At 48.4% G+C, this 20,326-nt stretch overlaps 1 protein-coding gene across 1 annotated transcript in view; it reads left to right on the top strand.

Annotated features, from left to right (window-relative positions):
* LOC119169878 (uncharacterized) overlaps positions 1 to 20,326 on the top strand; it is a 148,812-nt gene that overhangs the window by 66,855 nt on the left and 61,631 nt on the right. The window contains exon 3 of the mRNA XM_075883357.1: positions 16,891 to 17,060. Coding sequence (XP_075739472.1) covers positions 16,891 to 17,060 — 170 coding nt within the window. The remainder of the gene's footprint in view (positions 1 to 16,890; positions 17,061 to 20,326) is intronic.

The raw sequence follows: 20,326 nt of genomic DNA, 5'->3' as shown, positions 1-20,326 counted from the left end.
CTACCTTTCACGAAGGCAGGCGCAAAGCCAGGGCAGAGGCACTACAATCCAGGTACACCGGTCGACAGGATGTCGGGTATACAGACGCTGTGGAATATGAAAGCAAAGCGGCACACACGGCAGTGGCGGTTAGGGAAGATGGTGGCCTGATTGCGTGCTGCACAGTCCTTGGTGCCGAGACTGTAGAGGCCGAGGAAGTGGCCATAGCTTTGGCCATCAGCCAAAAGGGGGTCGGGGTGGTCATCAGCGACTCCAAAAACGCCGTGAGAAATTATGAATCGGGAAGGGTGACGGAGACTGCCGTCCGTATAATAAACATGGTAGAAGTACCCAAAGAGCAGGTTCTGCTTGCCTGGGCACCAGCTCACCAGGGACTTAAAGGGGACGAGGGGGCTCATTCAGTTGCCCGAGGTCTCGCCTACCGGTCAACCCCATGAACCTCCCAAGTTACCGAACAAAGAAGCGAGGTTATGCGCACATACCATGAAATCGTCGCACACTACAGGCTGAATCGGCAAGTATACCCGAGAGCGGACAACTCATTAAGTAAGAAAAACGAAGTTTTGTGGCGAAAGTTACAGACCGGGGTTTTTCCAAACCCTGCACATTACAGCAAGTGGCACCCCACAATTTTCCAGTCCCAGTGTAAATTTTGTGATGAGGTAGCGAATTAGGTCCTCATGGTGTGGACATGTCGAAGTCAAAACGATGGTTCTCACACTGTAGAATCCTGGGAGGCCGTGCTCCGCAGACCAGACCCCAAAGTCCAGCGCGACATCAGCAGTCAAGCCCTTGCTGCTGCCGCGTCCCAAGGGATTCCGGCCGACAGCTAGGGGCGACCGACCATGCCTGAAATATTGACTGACTTTTTAATAAAGTTTTCTCTCTCTCTCTCTTACACTCACTGGAATTGTCCTGGTATCAGAAGGCGCAAAGCCTTCCGGGGCAACCTACAGTGACGTCAATTTTGTGCAAAAAGTATTTCCCAGCGCAACGCGCATGGAATCATACGTATCAGTAAAACACATGCGCTGTACACCCCTGAGTCAGCGCAACCGAAATACAGAGAAAAAGTCACAGCTTTGCCACAAAGGCGAAGCAATGAACGCGATATCAGCAAATCGAAAGGTCACGCGCAGAAGGGAAAGCAGATAGAAACGTTCCCCGCGTCTCTCACACAAAAATGACGCATGAAACGTACTCACAAGTGCGGATGCACACGAATAAGCATCTCATTTCTTACTTCGCTGTGTCTGAAAAGCATGCGCTTTTCGCAAACGGAGACTGTGAAAAGATTGCAGTGGCCATTGTGCACCCGGCAACTACAGCAGAATCGTTCCAGGTAAACCCCGAGGGCAGCCAGGACGTACGATCCTTCCCTCTTCACCACCACAAGATTAGGGCGCGCGAGGGATCATCGCTCCCCTTCTCTAACCGGGCAAAGTACGCGTGAGACATTAGAGTGGGCACCACCGCGCGTTGTGGCGACGTGCGCTCATTGCGCCATCTTGCTGGTAATGCTGAAAACACAATTCTCCCCGAAATGCTCGTGAGCAGCGGTAAAAGTTGATATAAATACCTTGTTGTTTGAACGGTTGCTTACGTGCTCCGGGGTGGCTCAGCGGTTGATGCCTCACTTTCAGGACGCAGAGGTCCCACGTTCGATATCAATGCCGGGGTGTTTTTGTGTTTTTTCTTGCATTTTCATATATATAGATATGTTTACGGTGGGCGACGGTGACGCCAGCGGCAAAATCCAGCCGAGAGAGTCCATATAATTGCTATCACATTAAAAATACTTATGGCAGCTCCCGTACTGTAAAATTGGAGGAAGTGCGTAGCACGGGCATGCAGAGACTTGTGTTTGTAGATTTCACATCACACCATTGCGTTTTCATAAGCGTCGCTGCAGTAAATGTTTGGGGTAAGCAAGCAGGTTCTCCACGGCACGAAAACCATGTTGTTAGTTAGGAAGATCTTGGTGGGCGACATTGCGCTACCTTTTCGGCACATTGTCAAGTTGCTGCTTCATACGGCGGTTGAAATATGCCCATTCTTTCGCCCCGCCTGAGTCATCGTCACGTGTACGAAATGCGTTTTTAGCGATTTTGAGTTAACTATTGCGATTTCTTCTTGGTCATTTCTGGTAACTTCAGACCTCGTTAGTTTATCTCTACCCAGGTTTGAGCTCTGCCAGCCGTGTTATGGCCTGTAGGGAGAACTCTGCGGTTCACACCGCTGGAGATGGATCGACGACAAGCCGGGAGTCTGAACTGCCGCGGATTGAAAACGAACTGGGCAGTTTCTCACCGGGTCATCTTTATCAATTGGTCACTCAGTGAAGAATGCTTACACTTTCTCAAAAATTTTATAGATTTTACGAGCCCATTATTAAGCAAGTGCGCGCTCACAGCGAACATGTATAGGTGTTATGCCGTGTTTCATGCACGTCAAGTACCGACTATTACTACGTGTAACAAGGGCAGTAGGACACGGAGCTCGAGTGGACAAAGAAGAAATAGACGCGCTGTGAGTGCAGGCTTGCATCCAGTTAGCCATTGCGCTGAAGGAATCTCTTGTTCAACAAGTCAACTCCTGCTTGTTCAACAACCCGTTTCAAGTGGTGAACGTGCTAGGATACATCTGGTCCTCTCCCTAGAACTTCGCTGCCGTGCACTCCAACGACCCTACTTAATGGCTGATTCGGGGCCATCTCAGGGCGCCACTCCATATCCCGCACCTGTACCTGTTTTCTGCTGTGGCACTCTCCGGCTGCGCGACCCCCCCCCTTATTTGGTGGCACAGACGACCGAGATGTGGACAGCTGGATTGCTGAGTATAAACTGGTGAGCGCGTACAATAAGTGGAACGCAGCCAATAAGCTCACAATTGGGAACATTTACCTGACCGACGTAGCGAAACTATGGTACAGGAATCATCAAAGTGGTTTCAGTACCCGGTCAGAATTACCAAAAAGCCTCTCGGAAGTTTTTGGCCGTCCTGTTGTTCGCCAGCTTTATGCTGAACAGCACTTGCGTGGCAGAGTACAGAGAACAGATGAGACTTTCATAAGCTACATTGAAGATGTGCTCTTTCTCTGCAAGCTCGTCAACTCTACTCTGGATGAGGCAGGCAAGATCAAGGACATCATGAAAATAATTGACCACGGCGCATTCCAGATGCTTGCTGCGAAGAGTCCCCAGACGGTCGCTGAAGTGATTCAGCTCTACCAAAGCTATGATTAGCTGCGCACACAGCGCGCTCCCACACGTTGCACTGCTCAAGACACCACGGGCCTCTCATCTCTCGACTTTCGACATGACACCACCGACCACTCCGCTTTGATGCCACTCATGAAGCAATTCACATGCGAGGAGGTCGCCCGGCAGCTATTTATAATCACAAGAACTACCGAGCCAATGGCACCCTTCACAAAACGTTGGAAACACTTTCGTTTTTATGCATAGCGTTGCATTGTCAGCGCCACGTGATAAACGCTACGGTCCTTAGAATTACTTATGTATGCTTTTTCTAGTATCATCATAATCATCATCAGCCTGACTACGTCCACTGCAGGACAAAGGCCTCTCCCATGTTCCGCCAGTTAACCCGGTCCTGTGCTTGCTGCTGCCAATTTATACCCGCAAATATCTTAATCTCATCTGCCCACCTAACCTTCTGTCTCCCCCTAACCCGCTTCCCTTCTCTGGGAATCCAGTCAGTTACCCTTAATGACCAGCGGTTATCCTGTCTACGCGCTACATGCCCTGCCCATGTCCATTTCTTCATCTTGATTTCAGCTATGATATCCTTAACCCCCGTTTGTTCCCTAATCCACTCTGCTCTCTTCTTGTCTCTTAAGGTTACACCTACCATTTTTCTTTCCATTGCTCGCTGCGTCGTCCTCAATTTAAGCTGAACCCTCTTTGTAAGTCTCCAGGTTTCTGCTCCGTAGCTAAGTACCGGCAAGATACAGCTGTTATATACCTTCCTCTTGAGGGATAGTGGCAATCTACCTGTCATAATTTGAGAGTGCTTGCCGAATGTGCTCCACCCCATTCTTATTCTTCTAGTTACTTCAATCTCGTGGTTCGGCTCTGCGGTTATTACCTGCCCTAAGTAGACATAGTCTTTTACAACTTCAAGTGCACTATTACCTATCTCGAAGCGCTGCTCCTTGCCGAGGTTGTTGTACATTACTTTCGTTTTCTGCAGATTAATTTTAAGACCCACCTTTCTGCTCTCCTTGTCTAACTCCGTAATCATGAGTTGCAATTCGTCCCACGAGTTACTCAGCAATGCAATGTCATCGGCGAAGCGCAGGTTACTAAGGTATTCTCCATTGACTCTTATCCCTAACTGCTCCCATTCTAGGCTTCTGAAAACCTCGTGTAAACACGTGGTAAATAGCATTGGGGAAATTGTGTCCCCCTGCCTTACATTTTTCTTGATTGGTATTCTGTTGCTTTCTTTATGAAGCACTATGGTAGCAGTTGATCCCCTGTAGATTTCTTCCAGAATGTTTATATATACTTCATCTACGCCCTGATTCCGCAGTGTTTGCATGACGGCTGATATTTCTACTGAATCAAACGCCTTCTCGTAATCTATGAAGGCTATGTATAGTGGTTGGTTATACTCTGAGCATTTCTCTATTACCTGATTGATAGTATGAATGTGGTCAATTGTTGAGTAGCCTGTTCGAAATCCTGCTTGTTCCTTTGGTTGATTGAATTCTAATGTTTTCTTTACTCTGTTAGCAATTACCTTTGTAAATAGCTTGTATACTACAGAGAGCAAGCTGATCGGCCTGTAATTCTTCAAGTCCTTGTCATCTCCTTTCTTATGTATTAAGATGATGTTAGCGTTCTTCCAAGACTCTGGTACTCTTCCCGTCAGGAGACACCTCGTAAACAGGGTGGCTAGTTTTTCTAACACAATCTGTCCTCCATCTTTCAGCAAATCTGATGTTACCTGATCCTCACCAGCAGCTTTGCCCCTTTGCATGCTCTCCAAAGCTTTTCTCACTTCTTCTATCATTACTGGTGGGGTGTAATCTGGGTTACTGCTAGTTCTTATAGTATTAAGGTCGTGGTTGTCTCGGCTACTGTACAGATCTCTGTAAAACTCCTCCGCTATTTTAACTATCCTATCCATATTGGTAGTTATTTTGCCTTCTTTGTCCCTTAGTGCATACATCCGACTTTTGCCTATCCCAAGTTTCCTCTTCAATGCTTTGACACTTCCTCCGTTTTTCAGAGCGTGTTTCTAGTATAAAGCCACACATACAGAATATTGACGGTTTCTTGTGATGCCTCAGATATCCACAATAATTTCTTTTGAATGGGAACCTATTTTTAGTGAACTTCGGCGAGTTGACCATATCTATCTATCTATCTATCTATCTATCTATCTATCTATCTATCTATCTATCTATCTATCTATCTATCTATCTATCTATCTATCTATCTATCTATCTATCTGTCTGTCTATCTATCTATCTATCTATCTATCTATCTATCTATCTATCTATCTATCTATCTATCTATCTATCTATCTATCTATCTATCTATCTATCTATCTATCTATCTATCTATCTTGTTAAGGCGTTTAATAGCCGGTCCACAGCGAGCAAGCACAATGGCGACAGTAACGGCCAAGCACGGGCTCTCAGTGCGAGCGGCGTCCTTGTTGGGTAGCCCCACTAGAAGGTACTCAAGAGTTCGACCCATTTCATAGTTCGGAGGCTTCGCTACAATTACCCCGGGGTTGAAGAGGGAGCCGCCTGGCGACCTAACAGCTTGTTATTATGAGCGGGTCATAATAAGCCTTCAGGCGCTCCACGTTGACGATGTCTCGCCCACGGCGGCGCATGTCCGAAGATTGTTCAACGGGTTCAATCAAATAGTTGACGGGTGAGGTGCGCTCGATGACACGGTAGGGGCCTTCGTATTTGGGACGTAGTGTGGAAGAGAGGCCAGCGGCAGAGGTCGGGATCGAGAGCCATACAAGCGCACCAGGAAGGAACGTGGGCTCAGAAGTGGCGCTGGCATCACGGATACTCTTCTGCCGCTCTTGCTCTTGCGTCGTAAAAGTCTTGGCAAGCTCGCGACACTCTTCAGCAAGCCTGGCTGTCTCGGAAATAGGTGTACACTCAGATGGATCCGGCGTGTACGGGAGTATCGTGTCCATGGTGTGCGACGGGTGCCTTCCGTACAGCAAGTAGAAAGGTGAAAAACCAGTCGTGCTCTGAGGGGCGGTGTTGTAGGCGTAGGTGACGAAGGGCAGTATATTATCCCAATTAGTGTGGTTGGCAGCGACGTACATAGAAAGCATGTCGCCGAGGGTGCGGTTAAAGCGTTCGGTGAGGCCATTCGTCTGTGGGTGGTAAGCAGTAGTTTTGCGGTGGACAGAATGGCACTCCGTCAGAATGGCTTCGACGACTTCCGACAAGAAGACACGGCCTCGATCGCTGAGAAGCTCTTGGGGTGGTCCGTAGAGCAGTATAAATCGATGCAGCAGGAAGGACGCAATATCACGCGCAGAAGCCGCAGGGAGAGCGGCGGTTTCGGCGTATCGCGTTAAATGGTCAACGGCAACGATGGCCCAGCGGTTACCAGCCGACGTCAGAGGAAGTGGTCCATACAAATCGATACCTACGCGCCCAAAGGGACGGTCAGGGCAAGGTAACGGTTGTAGACTTGCGTGCGACATGTGAGCTGACGGTTTACGGCGTTGGCAAGTGAGGCAAGAGCGAACGAACTGCTGCACATAGCGGTACATCCCGCGCCAGAAGTAGCGTTGTCGAATGCGATGGTAGGTTTTGAATACCCCAGAGTGCGCGCATTGCGGATCAGAATGGAAGGATTCACATATCTCTGACCGCAGACTGCGGGGTATCACGAGTAACCACTGCCGGCCGTCGGCGTCGTAATTGCGTCGGTGTAGAAGGCCGTCACGAATGGCGAAATGGCGAGCTTGACGACGCAATGCACGCGTGGATGGCGTTGCGGATGGATCAGAGAGCAAGTCGATCAGCGGGCCGATCCAATTATCCTTTCGCTGTTCGGTAGCGATTATGTCAACGTCAATGGCAGAAACAGCAGCCGAGGATACTGAGCAGAGCACATCACCTTCAGGCAGAGGGGAGCGCGAGAGGGCGTCGGCATCAGCATGCTGGCGTCCATTGCGGTACAGCACGCGGATGTCGTAGTCTTGTAAACGAAGAGCCCAACGGGCGAGACGGCCTGAGGGATCCTTCAAGGATGAAAGCCAGCATAGTGCATGATGGTCGGTGACGACATCGAATGGGCGACCATACAAATACGGTCGAAACTTTGTAAGAGCCCAGACGATCGCCAGGCACTCTTTCTCCGTGACGGTGTAGTTTGTCTCAGCTCTCGTGAGCGTACGGCTTGCATATGCTACGACATATTCAGGGAATCTGGGTTTGCGCTGCGCCAGGACAGCGCCGAGGCCTACACCGCTGGCGTCTGTGTGCACCTCCGTCGGGGCCGTAGGGTCGTAGTGGCGTAGAATGGGAGGAGATGTCAACACATGGCGGAGCTTCGCGAACGCGTCGTCGCACTCAGACGACCACGAATTGAGGGACCCGTTACTTCCAAGGAGCTTCGTCAGCGGTGATATGATCGTGGCAAAGTTTCGTATGAAGCGTCGGAAGTACGAGCACAGGCCCACGAAACTACGCAGTTCTTTGACGGACGCAGGTTTGGGGAATTCGGCCACGGCCCGAAGCTTGGCTGGGTCAGGAAGAATGCCATCCTTGGACACGACGTACCCAAGGATGGTGAGTTGCCGTGCTGCAAAGCGGCACTTCTTCAGATTTAGTTGCAAGCCGGCATTGCTGACACGTGCAAAAACTTCTTTCAGACGTTGGAGGTGCGTAGAAAAATCTGGAGCGAACACAACAACGTCATCGAGGTAACACAAGCACGTGTGCCATTTCAAGTTGCGCAGAACGGTGTCCATCATGCGCTCAAAGGTCGCAGGTGCATTACATAGACCAAACGGCATGACGTTGAATTCGTACAAGCCGTCGGGTGTGATGAACGCAGTCTTCGGTCGAGCGTCATCAGCCATGGGTACTTGCCAGTACCCCGAGCGCAGATCGAGAGAAGAAAAAAATTCGGCTCCGTGAAGGCTGTCAATTGCGTCATCGATGCGCGGCAGTGGGTAAACATCCTTACGAGTGATCTTATTGAGCCGTCTGTAGTCTACACAGAACCGCGCAGAACCATCTTTCTTCGCAACAAGAACAACAGGAGACGCCCATGGACTGTCCGAGGGCCGAATAACGTCGCGTCTGAGCATATCATCAACCTGCTCGTTAATTTCCCGACGTTCAGTAGGCGACACGCGGTAGGGACGTTGCCGTAATGGTGGATGGGCACCAGTGTCGATACGATGCGTAACAGCGGACGCACGACCGAGAGAACTTCGCCCGACATCGAAAGAAGAACGATATTCTCGCAACAGGTTCAGAAGCTGGGAACGCTGTACCGACGTGAGGTTGTCATCAATGCAAGGGCCAAATACATCAGGAGATGACGAATCAGAAGTGGAAACAGCACTGATGGTACGCAAATTGGGACAACGCGAGTCATCAGGTACGTCCAGGACTTGTGCGTTATCCACTGGTTCCACTCTGCCGAGACATTCCCCTCGAACCAAGGTAACAGTGTACGGGGATGGGTTGGTCACGAAAATAGAGGCGTTACCCTGGGTGATTTGCACGGTCGCGAAAGGTACTAGCAACCCTTTCCTTCGGCAAGCACGGTCGGATGGCGAAATGAGTGCAATTGTGTCGGAGAGTCCAGCGCAGTAGACAGATACACCCATCGTGGAGCTTGGAGGCACTATGGTATCGTCTTTCACGAGAATCTTGCTCACTTTCGAAGAACTGTCTTCCGGCGTCAAATGCGAGAAGGGGGAGAGTTCAATTTCGGCGGCGGCACAATGGATGACGGCGTCGTTGCGGGAGAGAAAATCCCACCCCAGGATGACGTCATGAGTGCATGCGGGAATGATGATGAATTGGGCGACATACAGAACGTCCTGAACGACAACGCGAGCTGTGCACCCTGCTGTAGGATGGATACGATGCAAACCGGCGGTACGAAGGGACAATCCAGAAATTGGCGTCGTCACTTTACGAAGCAAGCGGCAAAATTTTTCGTCCATAACGGATACTGCAGCTCCTGTGTCAATAAGAGCAGATGCGTGAACACCGTCCACAAGCACGTCAATGACATTAGATGGGCGGCTCTGAGGGCTTTCACAATGCGATAGCATCGCAGTCCTTGCCTCGGGGACTGCGACGACTAGTTTTCCCGCTCGTGAGCAGCTGAACTTGGCCGCATGGGGGACGGGGAACGACGTCGTGGAGACGGTGACCTACGAGAAGATGAAGCTAGGCGAGTTGGCGGTGGCATAGACGGCGTTTCCTCGTGATAGGTACGCCTAATCTGGCCAGCAACAGGCGACGAGATATGGGGCGTCTGTACGCGAGTGCAATAACGTGCTACGTGGCCGGCGTAACCGCAGGCAAAGCAAATGGGCCGGTTGTCGGATGTGCGCCATCGGTTCGCCGGGGTAGGTCTTGTCCATGACGCAAGAGCCGATGGACGGAACGGTGGCTGGAAAGGCTGCAGGGGGTGCTGGAGCTGAGTCTGAGAGGTCACGTCAACATACGTAGCCGGCATACCCGCTGCAAAGGATGGAGGTCGTGCGGCAGCTTCGGCGTAAGTCAGTGGGGCGGGCGCTTGAACGACTGGAGGCGGCCTGGCGACCACTTGGGCGTAACTTGGGGATACAGGAGCCGGAAGCTGTTGTGGGTGGTACGCAGGCATATCCTCCGCTATTTCCTGCTCAATCGCTCGGCGGATGTGGGGGAAAATGGTAGTGGCCGATTGTTGAGCAGCCGGTGGGTGGGCGAAGGGCAGGAGAGAGAACTGCCGTGCGATTTCCTCACGTATGAAGGACTTGAGGTCTGCCAGCAGTGCCATCTGGTCACAGCTCGCCTCCAAGCCTGCAAGCCCTGCATCTCGTGGTGTGGAGCGACGGGTCATCGAACGCTGCCGGCGGAGCTCCTCGTAGCTCTGGCACAGCGTGATGACCTCAGCTACTGTGCCTGGGTTTTTGGCCAGCAGCATCGTGAATGCATCATCGGCAATGCCCTTCATGACGTTCCGGATCTTGTCTGATTCGGACATGCTGTCGTTGCATTTCTTGCATAGGTCCAAGACGTCTTCAATGTAGCTGGTGAATGATTCACCGGCCTGCTGAGCGCGTTCGCGTAAGCGCTGCTCGGCTTGCAGCTTACGAACGGCAGGGCGGCCAAAAACGTTGGTGATAGCGGCCTTAAAATCGGACCAGGTTGCGAAATCAGACGTGTGGTTGTTATACCACATGCCAGCCACACCCGCGAGGTAGAAAACCAGGTTGCCGAGTTTACCTGCCTCGTCCCAATGATTGGGGACGCTGACGCGTTCGTACATGACCAGCCAGTCCTCGACGTCGGTGCCATCCGCGCCGGTGAAGACAGGTGGGTCGCGGATGCGGGGGACACCGGAACATGGCGTCGGCGCAGGAGGAAGCGTTTGCTGGGCGGCGTCTTGTTGCATGGTTGAAGGCACGGTACGGGATCTAAGCTCCAAGGGCATCGAATGTGAACCGAAGATGTTTGAAGGGCACAGCACTCTCCACCAAAATGTTAAGGCGTTTAATAGCCGGTCCACAGCGAGCAAGCACAATGGCGACAGTAACGGCCAAGCACGGGCTCTCAGTGCGAGCGGCGTCCTTGTTGGGTAGCCCCACTAGAAGGTACTCAAGAGTTCGACCCATTTCATAGTTCGGAGGCTTCGCTACAATCTATCTATCTATCTATCTATCTATCTATCTATCTATCTATCTATCTATCTATCTATCTATCTATCTATCTATCTATCTATCTATCTATCTATCTATCTATCTAGCCGCCTACGACTGCTAGCTCCCCTGGCCGTTTGGATAATGGGATCTATACTAAATTTGGTATGTCATAACATGACTGTATGGCGATTACAACTGATAAGTCATAACAGGAAAATCATGATATGTATGTCATGCATTTCATGATTTGCATGTCATGGTCTTGCTGCTCCTGAGGTGGTTTTGTTCACATGACATATCGCAAAAGTGGTATGGTGAAACATGACTGAATGACAAACAAGTGACAGACACCCACGTGGAAATCATGGCATGTGTGTCATTTAGAAATATGACAAGCAACGCTCATGATACGCTCGCTGTCGTTTCTCTGGTTTCACATACACCAAATTTGGTAATATTGCCGTAGTGATTATATGGACACTCTCGGCTGAATGTCGCCGCCGGCGTCATCGTCGACACGTCATCATATATATGTGTGTGTGTGTGTGTGTGCGTGCGTGCGTGCGTGTGTGTGTGTGTGTGTGTGTGTGTGTGTGCGTGTGTGTGTGTGTGCGCGCGTGCGCGGTCAGAAAAAGACTCCGGTGTGGGGAATCAAACGTAGACCCTCTGAAGTGCGAGTGCGAACGATTACCTCCTTCAACGCTCAAACGGCAAGCTATTTATATATACCACTTACCACTGGTAACAGGCTCCTCGGGGGAACCATCGTATTTTCAGCATTACCAGCAACATGACGCAAAGAGCTCGCGTCGCCACATGATCACGACGTGGCTGCGTGCGTTATCATCTCTTACGCGTACTTTGCCCCGCGGAGAGGGAGCAGGGTGGATGCAAACAGGCACACTTATCTCGCGGTGCGGACAATCATACGTCTTGGCTGGCCTTGCGCTTTTGCCAGAACGATTGTGTTGTAGTTACCGGTTGAGCAAAGGTTACTGCAATCCTTGAACAGTCTCCATTTGTGACGAGGGCACGTTTTTCAGAAACAGCGAAGCAACAACTATGACGCCTATTCGCGATCATCTGTACCTGTGAGTACGTTTCCTGTGTCATTTATACGCGAAAAACATGAAGCACGTTTTGATTTGCTTGCCACTCTGCGCCTGACCTTCCAATTGGTTGCTATCGCATTCATTGCTTCCCCTTCGTGGCACAGCTGTGACTTTAAGGTGGCATGAAAGTATATGACCGGCACAAACATAATAATCGTGACATGCGTGTCATGTAAGAACATGACGACAACCCACGCTCATCATGCGCTTGTGGGCGTTTCGCTGGCTTCACATAGTCTAATTGTGGTATACCATGGCGCGATTGCATGACAAAGATATATGACTGGTGCAAACATGATAATCATGACATGCGTGTCATATAAGAACATGTCTTCATATCACACCTATGATGCGCTCGCGGCTGTTTCGCTAGCTTCACATATACTAAATTCCATACTACGTGACATCAATAGACGACGAAGGCAAATAGTACGTCCAAATGTGGTAATCATGGCATGCTTGTCATGTAAAACATGACCACATGCTACACTCACAGCTCACTCACGGCCGTTTCGCTAACTTCTCATAAACCAAATTTGGTATTACGTGACGTGAATGGACGACGAAGAAAATGCTTAGCGCAAACATGAGGATCATGACATGAAAGTCATGTACGGCATAATTTACGTCCGCCTCCTAGCCTTGTGCTGATGTTCAAGTGACCTATCAGCCTTCATCAGTCGTGCTTCGCATATCATCGATTCCCACTCTACATGGGATCTGCCATTTTTTTAATTGGCAATCGCACAAATATGAACACTGTAACAAGAGCAATATTGGTGGAAGCTGCGGATGGTGTATGGTGGTGATGGTGGATGGTTTTGGGCCGTTTGTAGTATCGTTAAGGCAGACAAACAGACAAAGGTACGGTCAGACAGAAAGACAGACAGACCAAAATTTTTGCGTTGAAGTACCCCAAGAAATGCTATCGTCTTTAAAAAGATGGATCTATCCGGTTCTGCGTTGACCACCGCCGACTCAACAAGATGCATCTGCCTTATATCTATAATGCTTTGGACTGCCTACAAGGAGCAGAGTTCTTTTCTTCGCTATATTTACGCTCCGGCTACGGGCAGGTGCCCATGGCAGAGGGTGACCGCCCGAAGACAGCCTTTGTAACACCGGATGGACTGTGTGAATTCACCGTTATGCCCTTTGGCCTCTGCAATGCGCTTGCCACTTTCGAAATAATTATGGATACTGGTCTGCGAGGTCAGAAATGAAAAACGTGCCGCTGTTATTTGGACGATATTGTGGTATTTTCAAGCAACTCTGCGACCCCCTTCAGCCTCCTCGAGAAAGTTCTTATGTGCCCTTCCACGGCGAGACTTCAGCTTAACTTGAAGAAATTCCACTTTGTCACTCGCAAGCTTGTGATCCTCGGCCATGTGGTTTCAAAGGACGACATTCTTCCAGACATACAAAAGGTAATGCAGCCAAGGCGTTTCCAAAACAAACCATCATCAAAAAGCTCCAAATCTTCATCGGCCTACGCTCGTACTTCCGGTGCTACGTTCGAAATTTCACCTCCATTATCGCCCCCTTGACCAATCTTCTTGCCGGAAGTTCTGATTTGTCAGCGTGGTCACAGGCGTGTGATGATGTATTTCAGGAACTCCGATGGCTCCTCACTACACCTCCCATACTCCGACATTTCTATCCGTCTGCTCCAGCGGAGCTTCCTACCGACGCTAGTGGTGTTGGGCTAGGGGCCATACTGGCCCAACGCAAGGATGGCTTTGACGAGTACGTCGTTGCCTATGCCAGCCGCACTCTCACCACAGCCAAGAAGAATTACAGTGTCACCGAAAAGTAGTGCCTCATCATTATTTGGGCAATCCGGAAATTCCGGCCTTATCTATATGGACGTCCGTTCGATATTGACAAAACTAGCTATGTTAATCTATAAAAATTAAGAACAACTTTCAGTTTTCCTGATACATACTTAAGCAGTAATCTTGCATACAATCTGCATACTGTTGCGTTGGTGGGGCCGATGTGTCGGACAAACTATGGCATACAGACAATTGATAGCAAAATCGTTTTACTGTGCAACAAGATTCCTGAAGTAATAGAATACGCTAGGGAGACGAAAAACAGTACAAAATTTAAGAACGAAATTACGAATGTAATAATCCAAACCCACTTATAGGGTGCGTGTGCTGAAGATTGGTAATGTATCAAATATATCTGTTGTAATCTTTGTTTTTATAATTGTTTACCATATACACACAAATTGTATGTATTTCAATATATATCAATACCGCTGGTAACGTCTTTGTATTTATCGCTAAGGAACAGCTTTGTTTGAATTTTCAACCAATATTTTCTGCGCTTGTTGTAATGATAATTGTTTTTTTTTCATAATTTTTATGTATAATCTTGAGTTTTCTATGTACTGTTTTGCTGTACCTACCCGAGGTGCCTCACGAAGAGTGGGCCTAGTCAAGAGACGCTCTCTCCTTTTTTTCCTTCGTGGGCATTTTTGTAAAGAATGCCTAAAATAAATAAATAAATCAAGAAATTATTAAATAAATAAAAATTTTGTGACAGACCACTATGCGCTTTTTCTGGTTATCTTCACTCAAAGATTTTAATGGTCGGCTCACTCGTTGGGCATTGCGGATGCAGGAATTCGACAGCCATGTTATCTACTTTTCTGGCCGGAAGCATTCCGACGCCGATGCCCTGTCGCACTCACTGTTGGCTTCAGAGCCTGTCTGCTCGTCTATCTCCGCCAGTGCTGCCTTGGCCATCAGCACTTCTAACATGCCTTCTTGGCAACGAAAAGACGCTTGGATTTCTTTCCTTTTGGACTTTATTTTAAATCGGACGCCAACTCCGCTTTCCAGGACGCTTCACCGGCAAGCACAACACTTCGCTATTATGGACACCCTGCTTTACCACCGAAACTACAGCTCGATCGGCCGTAAGTGATTGCTCGTCTTTCCCCGACGTCCGCGCTCTAACATCTGCGCTACGTTTCATGATGATCCGCAATGTGGCCATGCCTGTGTGTTAAAAACATGCACTCGCTTGCAGCTGGGGTACTACTGGTATGTACTGTTTCCATCGCCGTTACGTAAAGTCTTGCCTTACGTGCCAGCGATGCAAGATGTGCGCTAATCATACCACAGGTCCTTGCAGCCGTTACCATGTCTATACCAGGAGCTTTCGATCGTGTAGGAATCGACCTTTACGGTCCACTTTCCTATACTCCGAGTAGCAACCGCTGGGTCGTTGTCGCTATCAACCACCTTACGCGGTACACTTAAACAGCTGTGTTGCCTTCTGCTACCGCAAAAGATGTTGCATGTTTTATACTACAAAACCCGGTTTTAATGCATGGAACACCTCGGGAATCACTAAGTGACCGCGACCGTGTTTTTCTATTTAATGCGCATAAAACGTAGTTGAGCGAATCTCGCACCATACTCCGCACTACCACGGCCTATCACCCGCAAAGTAATGGGTTGACAGAGCGCTTTAATTGTACACTTGCTTATATACTGGCCATGCAAGCTTTATCCAAACAGTCAAATTTGGATAGCATACTGCCTTTTGTGACATATGTCTACAAACTGCAACGCAAGGCACCAAAGAATTTTCACCTTTCTTTCTTCTTTATGGACGCGAGCCATCATCAACAATGGATATAATTCTTCTTTATCGACGGGACCCTTCAAAGTTGACAACCGTTTCACGAGCAGCAGCACATGCTGAAGAATGTGGAAGCTTGCTCGTGCGTTCACGTCTCACGACCAGATGCGCCAAAAACACCGCCACGACGGATCACCCAAACCTATCAGCTTTGCTTCCAACTCGCTGGTGTGTCTATGGATTCCATCTACTCCTCCTGGACTATCCCACAAGCTGTCGTCGTTGCACCATGGTCACCATGAGGTTGTACGCCAAATCATCCCATGTCAACTACCTCGTAGAACCACTGGACGCATCTATGGACAAGCATCGTCAGGGACAAGCAATCGTACACGTCTCTCGGCTCAAGTGGTACCATAGCCCTTCTGTGTACACCGGTCCTTAGGTCACCAGGATAGCCTGGGGAGGATTGTAACGAGAGCAGTGGACATGGAGCTCGAGTGGAGAATGAAGAAAGAAACGCACTGTGATCGCAGGCTTGCATCCAGTTAGCTCTCTGCACTAAATAAAGCTCTCGTCCAACGACTCAACTCCTGCTTGTTCAACACCCCGTTTGACTGCACAATATTTGGTCACTCTCGCGAAAGTACTGGTGACATGCGTGTAAAGATTCCGAGCGTTAAATATCCATGAGTAATTCAACGACCACACAGTAGTGACAGGAGCATTTCACGTCTAAGTGGCGAAATCATGATAACCCAGGGCTTGGCCTTTTCACTGTCCATCGCAACGGAGCCAGGATGTAAGTTTTTTCGTGAAATGTGCAACGCCATTTTATGTGGGTTCGTTGGCAAGTTGTGAATGCATTTCGTCAATATATATATATATATATATATATATATATATATATATATATATATATATATATATAGAGAGAGAGAGAGAGAGAGAGAGAGAGAGAGAGAGAGGGAGAGGGCAAGGCTGCACGAATAAATAATATAGCATATCTTAGAACCATCTAGAACGTAGTCCGCCCTCTTAATGGCACTTGGTTCTGCTCTGGATATTGTTAGATTCTACAATACAATGTACAATGACCGTGCTTTAAGACTATCGAGGTGGGTCAGCTTTGTGTGCTAACAAAAGCTGAAGCGTGTCGAATGTGACGCATTGAGAAAACTTAAGTCAACGCAGATAGCACCCTCGGCGGCTCGGCATGCGGCGAACGTTGTAACTTGTCAGATGCGAGTTAACCGTTCTTTCCTTGCGTGTTTTGTGTCGTAATCAGGTGGCGTCGGACTCGACACAGGCTGACAAGTGGCACCAGGGTTGGCAGCCTGCGCCCAGTCCACCGCGAAGCAGCAGCTGCCTGCAGACAATACCCGTTCACCTACAAAGAACACCCATTCAATGGAAGCTCGCCTGGAAATCAGTGGAAACGACCAATCTTCTCCACCCGTAAGTCCTCGCTTTTACCACCGGCCTGGCCGCGCCCTCTGTGGCCAAAGTCATCTCTCATGTTCCACCAACTAACGCAGTCCTCTGCCTGCTGCTCTCGCGTTATCTCTTCAAACTTCTTAATCTCCTCTGGACACCTAACTTTTTGACTCCCCTTCTCTTGGTATATAGTATGTTACTCTAAATTACACGTGGTTTTCCTGCTTTGCCGCTACATGTCCTGCTCATGCCCATTACTTCTATTATTTCGACTAAGATGTCTTCTGTTTGTTCCCAGACCCACTTCACTCTCTTCTTGTAAATTTCCCCCTCATTACATACCCCTCGCCTTGCTATCGCCATAAAAAGAGGAGGTCTGAGAGGAAGAGCCTCAGAAAGGTTGTGAATGAGAGAACATTGGCCAAACTTTCAGTCAAATACGATGCTTCCGATAATGTCGTTAAACGATGTACCTAAAGCTGTGTAAGGCTCCTTTATCCCGTGCTCTTGACTAACTTGAGAACATGCTCGTCGAGTTAGACTTGACGGATTCAAGGGAAGGCCGGGGAATCTTTATATTTATAACGAGTGATTGAAGTTACTGCGTTTCTAACTTAGTTGCAGTTATATTTAAATAACCATCATTGTTGTTTTTTGTGTGCTGTTCGTGACAAAGCATATAATGCTAAATTTGAGCATTTCGATCCAATTTATTTGCAATAATCTCAAAATAATGACTATAAATTTGCTGTACTTTATGGTGCTTTTCACATTTGTACTATGGCACACAGATTAGTGATGCTTGATGAAGTTTCTTTTTTTTTGCAATCTTATGTCACTTTTCATATGGTAGCGCAGCTCTGTCAGGCCGAATGGGCTTTAGCACAGCTTTTTGCACAAGCAAAGCCATTAACAGATTGCACACAACTTAGAACTATAAATCGAGCTTAATTTAAAAGTCGATATTTATTGTTTTCGTCCGCTGCTAATATATTGAAGTACAAGGTAAATATACGTACACAATAAATAAATGCCCGCGTGATTATCAGTCCTCCTGTGAATTTCTTGCGCATCATTACTAGTACTTGGGGACATTTGTACGTGGCGCCATCTCTCTGCGAAGCAACGGCGTCCTTCCGTAACGTAATGAAAAATAGGCGCAAAAAATCAGCTAGTTATCAAAAACGCGTCTCCGGAATCCATTAAGAAGAGACCTACTGGAACACTTTGGTGAAATTCCAGTGTCGCCGTACAAAGTGTGTGGCTTCCCAATACGATTGAGCACCACCCATCGTAAATACTTGGGACTCCGTTGTAATATATTGACCACTCTGGGTAGCAATGCATTTCACTTCCCCACACTAATTTTAACGGAATGGTTTATTATCTGGTGATTAGAGCCAGGAGTCATTTTTGATATCTTGCTGTTTTCTTCAGATATGATCTTTCTTCGCCTATTTTCCATGGCAGCGTCCCCTGCGCCACGCGGTGCAGGAACCGATCCTACACAAAACTGGCTCCTGCATCACACGAAAGTGACGTCACGTTCACTACATAACCTTATGACCATTCAAATAAACGGACTATTTCTTTATAATGTTTTAAACTTACATATGCACTAAAGAAAAAGTGTTTCACGAGACAGTTAACCCACATTTCTTCATTAAGGACATATCGCAAGCACCTTAAATTCAGAGGGGCGCTGCGAAATTTAACAGTGGCAGAGATGCTAATTGTGAGATAATATATGTGCGCCAATGGTGATGCATAAAGTTTCTCACTATGATGTGTGGATCATTGCCGTTATACGTACTGCCTTTTCTATAGGTTGCAATGGCAAAACGTGGTGTTGTCGAACCTTAGAGTGCCCTTGCTGCACAGTATACCTCATTTTGCTTGCCGTGAAGGGCAAGATCGGTGATGAAACGAATGACTTTGCATGGTTTGTGTGGATGTCCGGACGCACATGAAATCTCAGTGCGGCTGCGAAGTGTTTTTTGTGAGCGTGTGGTCCCCGAAACAGTGACTCCTGCATTATGCAGGCTTTTTCTCTAAGTGCAAACACGTATCGACCTTTCTTATTCGTTGCTAGGTAAATGATGCTTTGCCGTAGCAGGCAGTGTTATTCAGCAAGGCATACAAGCTGTCTGGCACTTTTTTTAGGCATGTGGGCTAACGCAGTGGCCCTTGCCGTTGGGCTGCGTTTATCAAGTGCCAGGTCGCCTAGAACACCACGGTGGCACGTCAGTTTTTTAAAGTAATTTAGAGTGCCAATAACCTCGCAAGGCGGTGACGGCACGCTGAACGACATAAGATGCTTTCATGTTTGGTATCAGCGTATCCACAAGAGGCGAAAAAAAGTAACCACTAGCTGATATGAAAAATTATGAGAAAGAATGTCCCTCCTCACTTGTTAGTGTTACCGTCTGCCAATCGTGGCCTAAACTGGGAACACACGCAAAGCAATAGAATCAGCCAGCCCAAGATTTAAGCTCTACGTAAATTCGCCCGCTCGAAAGTAGAGGTTCACGCGGCGGTAGTCAAAGCATATTTGACTATAATGATAGCCACGCTTTGAGCTCATCGCGCAGCCCCGCCGTGGTGGTCTAGTTGCTAAAGTACTCGGCTGCTCACCCGCAGGTTCAAATCCCGGCTGCGGCGGCTGCATTTCCGATGGAGGCGGAAATGTCGTAGGCCCGTGTGCTCAGATTTGGGTGCACGTTAAAGAACCCCACGAGGTCAAAATTTTCAGAGTCCTCTACTATGGCGTCTCTCATAATCATACGGTGGTTTTGGGACGTTAAACCCCACAAATCAATCATGAGCTCATCGCGCATTTTTTTATGCGATAGCACATATAACCACGAGTCGTTTGTGAAATCTGGGTGCCCAGTGCTCACTTTTGAGACCACGTCTGTTGCGTGGTGCGTCCTGTCATCAGAACCTTCGTAAACCGTTCAAATCAGCATTCCTGACGCATGCGCCGAAGAAACCGATGCAGCCAGCTGCATTAGAATATTGCATCTACTCCAAAGCCAAGCCGGCGATGTGCAATAATTCGCGAAACAGCGTATCATAGGAAATATAGCCAATTCTGCGAGGGTCGCCAAACATTCGATGTCAAAGGGCCTGTAGACAGGACCACCAGCGGCGCAGCAGCAGCAGGTCCGGATTACGGGAGGCCGATCACACTTGAAGTCGCGTGGTAATAAGTCATTCGGGGAAGTCGTGTCCTATTGAAACCGTAGTTCAAACGATGCAAACGATGCACTTAACCGTAAAAGTGT

The sequence above is a fragment of the Rhipicephalus microplus genome, chromosome 2 (genome assembly GCF_043290135.1).
Source record: "Rhipicephalus microplus isolate Deutch F79 chromosome 2, USDA_Rmic, whole genome shotgun sequence".
Taxonomy (NCBI): Eukaryota; Metazoa; Arthropoda; class Arachnida; order Ixodida; family Ixodidae; genus Rhipicephalus; species Rhipicephalus microplus.
The sequence above is the reverse complement of the archived record's forward strand: the minus strand, read 5'-3'. Positions and strand labels throughout refer to the sequence as shown.